Consider the following 14003-nt stretch of genomic DNA (forward strand, 5'->3'; position numbering starts at 1 on the left):
GTTCTATTAATTGTTGTTGTTGTTAATTTGTTTTTAGATTTTTTCACCACTTTCGGCGCACTGATTTATTGGAACGACGACATTCGCCAATTTAAATTGGCAAAAAAGCTAATTTTGCTTAATAGCTTGGTCATGTGAGGCTAATAATAAGCCGGAAGCTGTGAATATCATGGCGGAACAGCTGCCTGCATAGGCCGAGAACGAACAATTTGACATGGACAGCAGCAATGCCAGGCACAAAAAATTAATTATATTTCCCAATTTTATTTTGATTTTTTTTTTTTGGTTTTATTTTCTCCTCATCAACTTTTTATGCTAGAATTTTTGAAGCGACGCATGTGTGTAGCACATTTTTTCATTTTACTGCCCACAATTCACAGTTTACGTAAGTATACACATTTTTTAATCGGTTTAAGAATCGTCTAGAGTAATGAGCACCGCTCACGTCACCTAAGGGTTAATGCGGTCAAAAACGGCCCAAAACAAGTGACTAAGACCACATAGACCAAGCCAAATAGTATCGCTAATGATGTGACAATTTTTTGTGCAATTTGAGCTTCGGCAAATGGCGCCCTAGCAGAGTAGCAAAAGTAGCAAATTGAAAGAGTTTTGATTTCTGCACAATATAAAGGCTGCTACAGCTTAGCAATCACTATAGAAGACAGTAGACTTTTTTTAGAAGCCAAGACAAGTCTGCTTCAGAGAACAAAATTTTCATGGCTGCATTCTCTAGATTCCCAACAGAGCATCACACTCAGACTTTTTTCCAGTTTGTTGGTGTAGAGTTAACTAGTCGAATCACCATGTTTGCTCGGAGCTTGTACTACAAGGGGCTTATCTCTTTTTAAGTTTAACAAAAACACTGTGACTAAAGCGTGACTGAGCTTAAACCACACGAATTGAGGGTATATATTATATATAAAAAAAATTTCAGGAACGTTTTCTAACGAGTCCTTCCTATCGAGTCTATTAAACTTAGAAACCGAGCAACTAAAATATTTTTTGCGAAGAAAATAGTAAGGAAGTTGCAAAAGGAAGTTTACATAGAGATCAACTATGATATTACCGAAGGTTTGGGTATTCGAATGTTTGACTCTGAAACAGTAGTTTCGGAATTGTTGCGCGTACTCCGAAGTATTTTTCGAACAATTCACGATTGGCTAAAAATCAAGCAGACATAACTGTAATTGCAACCGCTCAACTTCGCAGAAAAGCCGATGAAGGTATATTTGAGTTAAAATTTATACGGCGAGAGTTAATTTTGAGATTGTTATAGCAACGAAGAAAATAACTGTAGGGTTGTTCGGTTCATAAGTAGAGCGGAAGTAGTAAAGAGTATGTTACAAAGCAATTTCAGCTTTTCAGCGCTAAGTAGAGCAGTGGTTCAGATTAAGATTTGTATTTCAAATTTAAAAAAAAAAAACTTTGGAATATAAATTTCAATATTTAATTTTATTAAAACCAATTTTGTACTCACCGTATTTCCTGCCTTAAACTTTGATCTCCTAATAAAAGTTCAGTTCTTCCTTTTGATATGCTACTATTGGGACTATTACTTCTTAACTGTTGTATTTGTTTATTATCGTATAAATTTGTTGTAATATTTAGCAAATCGTTGCTATTACTGCTGCCGCTGGCACTTTGTTTGTTGAAGTTGTTGCTATTTGCCGCATCGCCATCAAAGTGTCTGCCATCTTCGTTAAGTGTAGTTAGTAACTGCAAGAGAGACAGAGAGAGCGAGAGAGAGAGCGGAGGTATGAGTATATGTAAACAATTTATGAACTTCTAGGAAAACTAAAATGTTTCACAGAATCTAGAATTCCATAAAGTAAAAAATATATGAATAAATGCATTAATTAAGTAAATTAAAAGTTTAAATTGCAAACGCACAGTGCCTCTCTAACGAGCGAAGTGTTTTAACATTTTCAAATTACTTTTGAATCACAACCATAAACACAAAGGCATATTTTTACATATTTTTTATAATTAATTCAACTTAAGTTAGTTAAAGTATACCTTAAAATGCGGCGAAAATTAAAAAGCACCACAAAACTTAAATAATTTTCATAATTAAAACACTTTCAATCAAAGTTCATGCGCTAACTTCAATTATCGTAAAAATTCAAGTCCATTGCCACACTTAACTCAGCGCTGAACTCAAATTGACCCCTTTTAACTCAGTTCTTCTGCACTTCTGCACTCCCCACTAGCGCTGCTGCTTCAAGTTTCATAAGCCACTTGTGACAGTTATTTGTCGTCAAACATCGCATGAACTTAGCACCCTTCAAAGATGATTTCACATAATTCCAATCATGCCAATAAAAGCAGAGCTGTCAGACGCACAGCGCAACCCTTCATAAACTCCGACAAACCATCCTCCGCCCCACAAACACACGCCAGCTGCCACCCAGCACAGCTAATTAATCAGCAAGTACTTGGCGATGTGGCAAGGGTGACGTGCAGCATTCTCTGCTACTTTTCACAACTTTTTGGCAGCTCAATCGATATGTCGATTACTTGCATGTCAGTGTTAATCGCATTACTATGGATTTATTTACTTTAATTAGAAATTCCAATACAGCAAAGGAATGCGCTGTGACAGACATTAAAGCGTAATTGCTTGTTATAAGTGTTTAAAATTCTGTTGGCGGCATGGTGAATGGCTTTGTGCGCTTCCATACAGCCAAGGTGATATCGTAATTCATTAATTGCACAACATACGAAGTACATTATAACAGTGTAGAAATGAATCTACATAAATTTTATATGCACACAAGTGCCAAATGCGGTTTTACAAATTTAATACTAGTTGGTAACACTAGTTAGTTAATTGAAGAAGGAAATTACTCGTTCAAAAAAATATCAAACAGTACACAAAACGTTATAAAAATAGTAATTATGCTACTAAACTTTGCTAAAACGCGCGTACATAAATTTTTGCGTAATATCGTAAGTATATATCGTAAGCGTTTAAATGTAAAAACAATAGGTAATACTTATTTAATACGAAAGTTAGGATAAAAATTACGAAAATAAATATGAAAAACAGCTTTTCAATAATATCGTAATTTTTTGTAATATCGTAAATGATTAAACACAAACTTTTAGGGCTAAATTAAGCATTTCTAGCTTGCCTTTTCAAAAACATAGCACATTTGTCTAATATCGTAAAAAAATTTTAATTTTTTTGCTTGCAATTAAACTGTTTACGAGCCGGAACACGCATTTAACTTTTGTTTGATATTTTTCTAACATCGCAAATAAAGTAATATCATAAAATAGACACAAAACTCTACAATAAAATTTCTTATGTTCTGCTGTTCACAAAACTATAAATCGAAATTGCGGTATTAGAAAGTAAAAATATTCAATAAATATATATATTCCATAAAACGATCATAAACACGATTTCCGAACACAAAAATGGAAAAGTTCGCCGCAAACGCTGTAAAGCTATAACAAACGCAAGTTCAATAACTCAAAATCGGCGTAACGTAAACATAGCAACAACAACAAAGCATGCAACAATCTGTGACACATCAACGCCAACATACGCCTTCTCCGCATCACTCACCTCTCGTCTCGGTGGTTGTATATTATTCGATATTAATAAATCACAATTACTACTAATATTACTACCGTACGGCCCGCTGCCCCCAGCCGCAGCCGCGCTCACTCCCGCGCCACCGCCAGCTGTGGGCTGTTCCACAATGACACCAGGCACCGCTTTATTATTGTTGTTGCTCAATACAGCGGCTGCGCCTAAAGTTGCTGCTGTTACGTTGTTGTTGTTATACAACTGTTGTTGCTGTTGCAGCTTTTGCTGCTGGTCCGCTGCGGCCGCCGAGGCAAACGCCTGCTGCAGATGGCTGCTGGATATGGCTGTTGAGTACTCGGTTGTGGGGGTGGTGGAGCCAGCAGCTGCTGCTGCTGTGGCAACGGTGGCAGCTGTTGTGGCTGCGGTTGCTGTCGTTGATTTCGCAGTCGCCGCTGCCAGCGGTGCCTTTAGATGACCCACAGCGGTCGCGGCCAGCGGTGAGGTGGAGGTTTGTGCATCGACAAGTATTGTGCTGGGGATCTGCAGTGGGGGCGGGATGTGCGGGTGCGATTTCGTTTGCCGAAGCTGTTGCTGTTGCTGCTGCAACTGTTGCAGCTGTTGTCTTTGAAACTGGCTGGCTGCTGCCGCGGGCAGTACCACCGCCGATGTGGCTGGTGGCAATTGTGCGTGTTTGTTGTTGTATTTTATAAAATTAATGCTACAGTAGTTGCCGGCAACGCCGATTAGATCGTCGTCGTCGTCCTCCTCCTCAGCGACGGCCAAATGCTGCAAGCTGCTCGCAATGGTTGGCGTCTGCAGATTCTGCAGTTGCGCTAACTGCGCTACCTGTGCGGCCTGCTGCTGCTGGAACTGCAACGTGAGTGGCGGTGGTGGTTGTTGTTGAGCTTTACCTGCGATTACTGGCTTTGTCGCTGACGGCTGCTGCTGTGGTAGCTGCTGTTGCTGGTAGACTTTGCTGCTGCCGCTGTGATTGGCTAGTTTCGTTGCTGCTGCTGCGGCCGCTGCCGCTGCTGCTGTGGCGCTCACAATTGCTGCCGATGTCTGGTTGGCATTACGATCGGCGGCGCCTGTAGAGCTCTGTGGCGCCGACGCATGCACAATAGCCGAGGTTGTGGTGATGCCCGTCGCTGTCGCCAAGGCGGTTGGCGCAATCGTCGACGAGGTAATGAGACCGGCAGTTGCGGCGGTGGCGGTGGTGACGGTGGAGCTGCTGCACGTGATCTGTGTGCTGGTGAACGAGGTGACGTAAATGGGCGAGGCCTCGTTAAGGAAGCTCAGATCTTGTTTCTGTGTTGATTGCGACCCGCCTTTGGTCTGTTGCAGCTGAAAGGAAGCAAAAGAAGGAGAGTCAGTATAAAGGAGATGGTAAAATGTGCCCACAGCTGAGAATTTAATATTGAAGTCGAAAGAAAAATAAGAATTGGGATTAATTTCAAGCAACAGAAATTATGGTAAAATGCCGGCGCGCCTTCATTTTGCGTGCAGGCGTCACAATTTGCATCTCAAATTGATGGCGTAGAAATGTCTGGCTCATGGAATTTGCATAAATCAAATGAATTTGGTCGACGTTAAGCATTGACGACAAATAAAAAACAAAAAACTTTAGATTTTTGTTAATTGAAGCAGAAAATGTTAAAAAAAAAGAAACCCTTCTCAAATACAAAAGATCCTTAGATGACTTTGAGCGGTCAATTTGTATTGCAGCTATATGCTATAGTGAAACGATCTGAACAATTTCTTCGGAGTTTACCTCATTGCCTTTCTAGGACTAGTTCGTAGATATACAGACAGAGGACGTACATGGTTAGAGCGACTTAGTTCATCACGCTGATGATTTATATATTATATATACTTTATGGGGTCTCTGAGGTTTTCTTTGAGGTGTTACAAACATCGTGGCAAACTTAATGATATACCCTGTTCAGGCTATAAAAAGATATCATTCCGCTTCGGGTAGAAACCTCAAGATATACCAATAAGTTTCACTCTCTCTTAGTGTCCAGTGTTGTTCCAGCTGCTGTAGCTCCAGATTCCATAACGTGGTATTACATTTCCTCTTTGCGTCGTTGCAAAATGCTAACAGTTCGCAATAGATACAAAGCTCTACCGAATATAGAGCGTCTCAACGCAAAGTTTTTCGAATAAGTTGAGGCAAGTGGGAGTATTGAGTTTGTGCGGATCGTAGTAAAGACTTCTTGAGTCCACAGTAACTGCAAAAATTCAGCTTCACATAGCAAGTTGGGAGCGCTCAAAGACAGACTCAAAGACGGTTCGAAGGAGACTGTGAAATTAGTTTCAGGCCGGCAGAGAAAGACTGAAACCTTTTAAGTTACTACACACATAACTATATATGATGCATGCAAATTTAAGACAACTCTCACACCGTAATAAGCATTACCACAAAATGTTGTAATTTTCTCGTTGAACGCCGTAAAATGTATGTAAAACGCGCGCCACGCCCACCGTCTAGCCAAGGCGGGCAGCAACAACCATAAACTTGCAGTCACGTCCAAAGACAAACGAGATAAAAATGCAAATCCAACGCAAAGTGGAGACTAGTGGAGCCGAATGGGGTTAAAGACATGCCGTGCAGTTCAAGCTGCCAGCGCCGCTGCCGGCAAATGGGTTGGACCCCAAGCAAAAATGTCGGCTTGCATAGCTGACACACACCCACAGTGGGTAACAAATTCTCAGCGCTTATGGCACTTAATCAACGGCAATATGCTGCAAGTGACAGAGATTCAGCTGCAACAACAACAGCAACAGCGAAGAAAAATTGCAACGAGAATATGCTCAGCAGAAATGCGAAAATTATTGCGAAACAATTTAAAGCAGAGATCAAAGTAAGCTATTTTTTTATGAGACACTTGTGTGTGTGTGTGTGTGTGCTCAGCTACGTATGTGTATGTATGTATGTAAGCGTATATTGCTTATTTCCGTGTTATTAATTTAATTTGCCCAAACAATTAAGCCGTTATTGTCGACATACAGTAATTACTGACAGCTATTACAACAACAAGCTTAGCAAACGCAACATAGCTGCGGCCAGCAACAGAAACCAGCTGTATGTACATATGTATGCGCGTGCGTGTGCATATGTATGTTAGCAATAGCACACGCACTAAGTCAAACATTTTAAGCGGATTACAAAAGTTGTATAAATGCCAACGCACACAAGCGCATATGCATGTGCCCTTATCTCCAATATGTTGTCAATGCTGTTGCTGTTGTTGTTTTTCAATTTATAAGTACGTTTGTTGTCAGCTACAGTGTGGCTGTGCATGGAAAATTTGTTGTGACAGCGTATGCGATTTTCATAATTAATAGGAGTGACACATGGCAACAACACGCACAAAAATGATAACTACAACAACAACAACAACAAATGATAACTACAACAACAGCAGCAACATATGTGTTGATAAGCATGAAAAGTGTAAAAGTAAAAGCGGCGACAAGCTACAAAAAATTGGCTTCAGCAAATTGCTTGAATAACATTTTGACAGCTGTCAAACGCAGACGCAGGCAATGCACACATTTGCAATGCTATGCGCTAGAAAACGTAGTTTGAATTGCCTTAACAGAAGATGAATGAATATGCCGGCATGAAATATGCTTTTTTTTTAGAAAAATGGTCTAGACCGCAACTGGTTACTTTTGAACTACAACAATATTTACCCAAAGAGGTTGTGATTAAATGCGTTTTTTAACCAAAAAAAAAATTAAAAGGAGCGCTATATAAAGACTGCCAAAAAAATTTTTTTAGAAAAATGGTCTAGACCGCAACTGGTTACTTTTGAACTACAACAAAATTTACCCAAAGAAGTTGTGATTAAATGCGTTTTTTAACCCAAAAAAACTAAAAAGCGCGCTATATAAAGACTTTAATATGTAAACACGCCATAAAAATACTAATTGTTGAACTAAACTTTGATTTAAAAATAGATTTTTTTAGAATATCGTAAATATATAAGGTAAGTGTTAAAGGTAAAAATGAGTGCTTTATATATATATACAATATAAAAAGCACGAAAACATGTAAAAACACAACTTTTTAGCAATATCGTAATTTTTTATAATATCGTAAATTATTAAAAACCAATTTTTGCATAAAACTGAACATGTTTGCGAAAATACGACATATTTCACTACTATCGTTAACATATGACGACGATTCTCGCTTGCAATTACTTGAACTAGTTCGATTTACCCAAAAATTTACCCTTATGAAGCTGTTATAAATAGCACTTTTTAACGGAAAAAAGTTCAACTAACGAAATACATATAAATATTGTCGTGTACTTGCGACCTATTTTCAAGAGAGGTTTAGGAACCAAAAAAAAATTGTAAGGCTTATGGCAGTGTTTTAAAAATATATATAAATGTAGTTAGTTTTAAACTAAGCCGTTTTTCACCACATTGTTATTGGTTTGCGTGTAGAAAGACGCAGCCACAACACATAGAATTGAATTTCACACTGAATATGTTCACTTGCTTGCAGCCGAGCCAAGTTTCCTGCAGAGCTTGTACGCGCATTGCTTCGTATCACTTTCACTTGCTGTTCGGCCGCGTCATAAAATCTATGAATTTTTAATATTGTCTGTTGTTCGCGCTTTGTAGCGCATTGCAATGCAGGCCGTGTCACGCCACGCCAATAAAGCAACCACAACGACAGTAGCAACAATGGTGTAGTGCCCACATGTTTGGCGTATGCGGCGACAAAGCCAGTCAAGCCATACCCGAACCAATCAGCAAATGCACAGCCAGGCAGTCAGTCAATAAACGCGGTATTTGGTCAGCTGTGGCGCTTTGTCTGACTCATTCATACCATTCTTGACGCTAAGCGCTGGGACCGCCGCAGTTGTTGTTCGCTAATTGCCGCACCATTGGTCGGCTCTGACTAACTAACTGGCTGGCTTGCTGCAAAGCTATTGAAATTCTATTTTCTGTTGGTTTTTTGATTTTTTCTTTGTTTCTGTCAGCATTGTTGTGGCCGCTTTCATTGTTTCGAGCTATTTTGAATTTCAAATTTATTTGCACCATTAATTTGCAAAGTTCGTGGGCAGTGCAATATGCGCTGTTAAAAAAAACGAACACGATTATTTACTGTTACACAAAGCCACTCTGCGTTTTTAATTGAAACGAATCGACTTTTGCTTTGTGGTGCAAAAATATATTGGCGATATTGAGAAGAGCAACTTTGAAAACATAATCTACACTACTAGTGCGCATAAGCCCCGGTATATTTACGAAAAGCTGTCAAATAGCTCACAAAAATTTACTTCAAGCGCGACGGCAAACGGAAATCGCCATGGAATCCGCAAAGCTCAATGAGACGTTTTCAAAACGACTTGAGCAGTTCATGCACTATGGAGTATACAAAGAGCAGAATTGGCAACTCAAGATGCATACTGAACCCATCCACCACCCAACTTCAGACTTTCGCCCAACTTTCAAAACACGTCGGCTTAGCTATAAGTTTTTTAGAGAGCTCTTAAACATATACCACGTGGGACTTCATTGGGTGCGCCAAAAACACTGATAATTAAGCATGTCGGAGAGTAGTATACAACACTACATTGCTGAGATTCTCTCGACTCAATATCGAAGCTGTGCTAGAAATGCGCACATATACAGTTATGCTAACAAAATTATCTCAAAAACTGTAAATTTTTTGTTCGCTTTACTTTTTCTTCATTACGTCGAGCTTTAGCGCTTTTTACATTCATAATAATTGCTTTTAAGCATTGTTTAAATATTTTCAATTCTCCTCTTTGTGCTATTCAGCGGCCGCAACATTTTAAATTACAATTTGGAGTTCAATGATCTGGGTCGCGAGTGAATGTCGGTCGAAGTTCAATGTGTTTTAATTGTTAATTTGCAATAAACCAATTATTAGCGTCTACTTTAGTTCCGAAAAACGTTTGTGTTAGCCAAGTTTAAATTCGTATAATAGAAGCAGTAGTGTAATTGCATTTGAGTGACTCTTCTTTATGAGCTGAGCTTAGAGCTTCGAGACTAACGGCGTGTTGGAGAAGTGTCACGAACCCTTTTCGTGCTGCTCAGGTAAACAAACATATGTGGACTCTCCACCGAGTTTTGTTGTTGTACTTTGTACAGAAACAACTACAAACATTATGGGGATTCCAGAGCATACCAAACATCCGATCAGACACACATCTCCATACGGGAAAGAGAAAACAGTCACTATGTTTCAAAGCGCATAAATACCCAAATAATCTGCTTTAACTGCTAAGTAAATCATCGGGAGTTGTGAGCTTCGTGAGCAATATGCTCAAAGCTAGTATTTTCTTTTATCTTATTTTGATAAGAGTTTGAAAAATCAAATAAAAAAGAAGTGCTCTCAGCTTTAGACCCCACAATTTCAAAACATAGCTTTATGATCTTCCTGCGAAAGACATTATTGCAGTTCGCAAGTGTTGCGAATATTTTTCAATATTGAAAGTAGAGCTTTCTCTCATCCTTTCTACATAATTTTCCGACCAAAGCCCAGCGCTGCACTAAGTTGCTTGTTTTGAGTTGCAGTTATTTCCCTTCTTACTTTCAGCACTTCATTTCACGCTAATTATATTTCAGTCTTTATTTTTTAGTCAACTCTACACACTCTTTAGTATTTCATTTATACCCGCTCACTTTGGTTATGTAAATATTTTTCAGCGTTCTCCTTTGTTGTTGTTGCCCTTAACCGTTGTTTCAAATGTTGCGTTAATAAATTTTTTCTCCTCATAACCAACGAAATATCGCATCATTTCTGCTTTGCTTATCCCCGTGGACCGCGGTCTGTGGCTAACACAGCTTCATTTAATATAGTTGTTGTTGTGCTGGCATACGCGTGCTGTTAAATGTGCGCAGCTAGTAAAAAATGTATCTAACAGCTACTACAGAGCGTAATAATAAAGTTTCTGCTGCGCGCACCCACTCCTTCGTCGACGCCGTCAACGCGCAGACACTTGACGCGCGCGTACGTGCCTTGCTGCCTTCCTGCTCCGCTTCGCTTATCTCTTGCTACTCAAGCAGTTTGCTGGCGCAAATTACTCTCCCACACTGCGCGCCTGCCACGCGTCAGCTTCGTTTTGTGGATTTTTAAAAAGTTTAAGCGCATAAAAAGTTGGCGCTTGCCCATTTAGCCGCGTCCAAGTGTTGCTCTAACAATTTACTGTTACTATACTCTCAGACATATACACACACGCAAACATATTATTTAATTTTTCCCGTTACTTGTTATTATGCGGCACTTTGATTGTTGCTTTTGTTGTATGCTGCTGGCTTTGAAGTGTTTGCGCGCCGGCAGCGGGGCATAATGTGGCATTTACACGCTTCACACGAGCGCTAAGCAACAGACAACAGGCAGCTGGCCGTAAGTGACGTGGAGTAGGTAGTAAAATAGTAGCACTCGAACAAATGAGCTAAAGGATAGACCGCAGCGTAAACGACTCAATAAAGTCGACGCACTTCAACTCACAAATGACTCGCTGGCAGCAATCTGGGCGGGTGTCGTGTCGTGTGACCAGTTGATGGGCAACAGATTCCGCGGAAGTGCGCTTAATGACTCAGCCAGCGTGTGCATGTGTGCAATGAAAACATAAAAGCTCAACAATTTTTACAACTTTTTTGGCGCAACAACAACTGCTGGAAGAAATGTGCAGCATGTGTTCACCGTTGTAACTAAGTGCTGCTGTGAAGGAGCGAACAGAGTGAACATGCGCTTATTTAAGGATATATGTGAAATATGCGCGTGTGGAAGCACAACTTCAGTTATTTTTTAACGCTTGTAAAATTTATGTTTTGATTAAAATATTTCTACAAAAATTTTAGTTCAACATTTTTTTGCGCTGACAAGTTTTGTTGTGAATTACTGTATATTTTTCTATATAATATACATTTTTATAGTAAAAAAAATCATCATCACTCTTATTGGAATTTCTGAAATTGCTGTATCTTGTGAACTAGTTCGGTATACACTAGTTAACAGCAAATTATAGATCAGATCTATATCGTAGTGTTTTTCAACAGTCGTAGGAATTAAAATCCAGGAAACCTTAGTGGATGTCGCACTTTAATAAATAATTATAACGCAAATCATTGTTTGACTCACCGTTTTCGACACTTCCGTTATATCCACTGGTGTAACCCGATTCAGCGCCGCCAAACGTTTCAGACGCTCACGCGCATGCTCCTCGACAGCGATAACGAAGGCCTCCTGCACCGAATTGCCAATGTCCCAAGCTGAAAGAATAATGAAACGATGGGTATTATAAATAACTGTATATTACACATACATATACAGAATTAATATAAAAATAACACGTCATATCCCTAAAACGATCCTACAACTATTGCCACATATCAATCGCATAATCGAAAAAAATATTACTGCAACTCTCACCTGCCTACTAACGCCAAATATGCGGCCTGTCACACTTTCCTCAATAGAAATCGTTACGAGTTCCACGCCGCAGCGCTGCGAACGGAAATTCCCAAGACACTCACTCGCGCGACCGGCAAAAGCCAGCCAATGTCCGGTGCTGCAAGCGTCGACAACTTTCTCATTGCAAATTCTAGCATAGCATTACTCACAACCTGACGCATGTGGCATGTTGCAACAGCGCAACTATCGGCGCCCCATTTGCCTACTTTTGCCGCGTGTTGTGGCAATTTAAAGCGCAACGAAATTTGTTTTCCTACGCATGCCTCACATGCAACATGCGAACGTACGCTTCAATGTGCGCCACATTAATTGTGTCGATTGCAGGAAATTGTGTCAGCCAACCAGGGTGGCAGGCAGACAGCCAAGCAATCTGCTGGTCCACCCGTCAGGCAGGCCAAACGACCGAACGGCCAGACTTAATTGCGGCGACTTGACTGGCGTATTGAGCGCAACAACGATTGATGACTGTGGGGCTGGCGGAGCAAGGTGATGCGGCTGCTGTACGCTAGAGCGGTGGCATGCCGCAGACATAAATTGCCAGCTGCAGCTGTCGCGCATACCAGGTTTGGACAGTTTTACTGCTTGTGGCCAGTAATTTGCAGTAGTTGCCAGTCGCCGGGAAATTCAGTGCACAGCTGCCACTGAGACAATTAAATGTCACTTGGCATTTGCCACAGATACACACCATAGCGTATAGGAATGTGGCAGGTTGGTTAACAAGCGCGAAAATGATTCAAAGTGAAATGTAAGACACTTGCAGAGTTCCAGATAAGCCGGTAATGAAACTCTAAACTATATAACACACAAATTAAGCTCCAATTTGAAGAAAATTAAAGGAAATGGGGCTCTGTCACACTTTTCGTTGTTTTACAGCATCATCCTAAATGTATACAAAAGATTCTAGCGTATGTGCGTGTAGCAGTAATAGCTAATGCAAAAACGTTGCCTACATACAGGCGCCCATAACGCAGGCTTAGCGCGGACGCATACCTGAAACGTTCTTCATGCGCTTTTCAAGTGATTCTGGGCGGAAAATTATATAATGTTACATGTATTACAATAATATTTATGCAAATATATTTTCATTTATAGCGAAGTCCAAAAATAAACATCTACGCCAATTGGCAAATGTGTTGTAATCGTATTGTTGTGGTATGGAATTGTGGCAATTTGGCTACAATGGTTTTTATTATTCAACAACAATTCAATTACAGCACTTTTAATGGAATTAACTTCGACATCTCATCCACTCAGCGCTATTTCGTACATTGATACGGGTATAACACTAAATCGCAATTAACTAATATTGATTTTCACTCGGAATGCCGCGCTATGTTTCGAGGCCGCCATAAAGCATATTCACAGCGCACGGCAGCGCTGCTAAGCTACTGAACTACTCATTCAAACAATTGAACAACATTTTTTCAACCTCTTGCACTATCGAATAAACAAGCCGAGCAGCGAGCGCCGTGTTGTTGTTATTCATTAGCGTAATCTGCTCAAAAATCGCGACCACATAAAACACTTTTAATTAACACCGATTCGCGTACAACATATACTAGTAATGTAATCAAACTGTATTTATGGCAATAACAACAAAATATACATAAAGAACAACAACCGTAGAGTTAGCAACATGTGTTGGAGAGCAAATTCGTGGTGGAAACGAATAACAATGGCAAACATGTGGCGCTGATTCAGATATGATGGGAAAAATCCGCTGATGTGGCAAGAAAGAAAAATTCAGCGACAAAATTTTTGAAAAAACATTAGGTAATATATATATAAAATATTACGGAAAAAAAAGTACTTTAAGAAGTATACGAAAACTAAGAAAATTAAACTAAAGCAAAACGTAAAAAAAAATTAAAAAAAAAATAAATAAATAAATAAAAAAATAATAATAATTATAAGGATAATTATGATTTAAATAAAAACAATTTGCAAAAGTAGAGAGAACCTTCTTCGCTTTTAATTGGAAATTTAAACATAAAA

General features: G+C 39.6%; 1 protein-coding gene across 3 annotated transcripts in view; it reads right to left on the reverse strand.

The window, feature by feature from the left end:
- The window catches only part of sdt (stardust), a 134195-nt gene that overhangs the window by 67091 nt on the left and 53101 nt on the right, over nucleotides 1-14003 (reverse strand). For 2 of the 3 annotated variants that reach the window (XM_070110094.1, XM_070110095.1), the window contains exons 4-5: nucleotides 11676-11806; nucleotides 1478-1716 (exon numbers count right to left, since the gene is read on the reverse strand). In XM_070110094.1, the coding sequence (XP_069966195.1) occupies nucleotides 1478-1716; nucleotides 11676-11806 (370 nt within the window). Of the gene's footprint in view, nucleotides 1-1477; nucleotides 1717-3574; nucleotides 4883-11675; nucleotides 11807-14003 lie in introns of all 3 variants that reach the window. The other variant, XM_036359281.2, reaches the window with a different exon arrangement.

This window comes from Bactrocera oleae, chromosome 5 (genome assembly GCF_042242935.1).
Source record: "Bactrocera oleae isolate idBacOlea1 chromosome 5, idBacOlea1, whole genome shotgun sequence".
Lineage (NCBI taxonomy): Eukaryota > Metazoa > Arthropoda > Insecta > Diptera > Tephritidae > Bactrocera > Bactrocera oleae.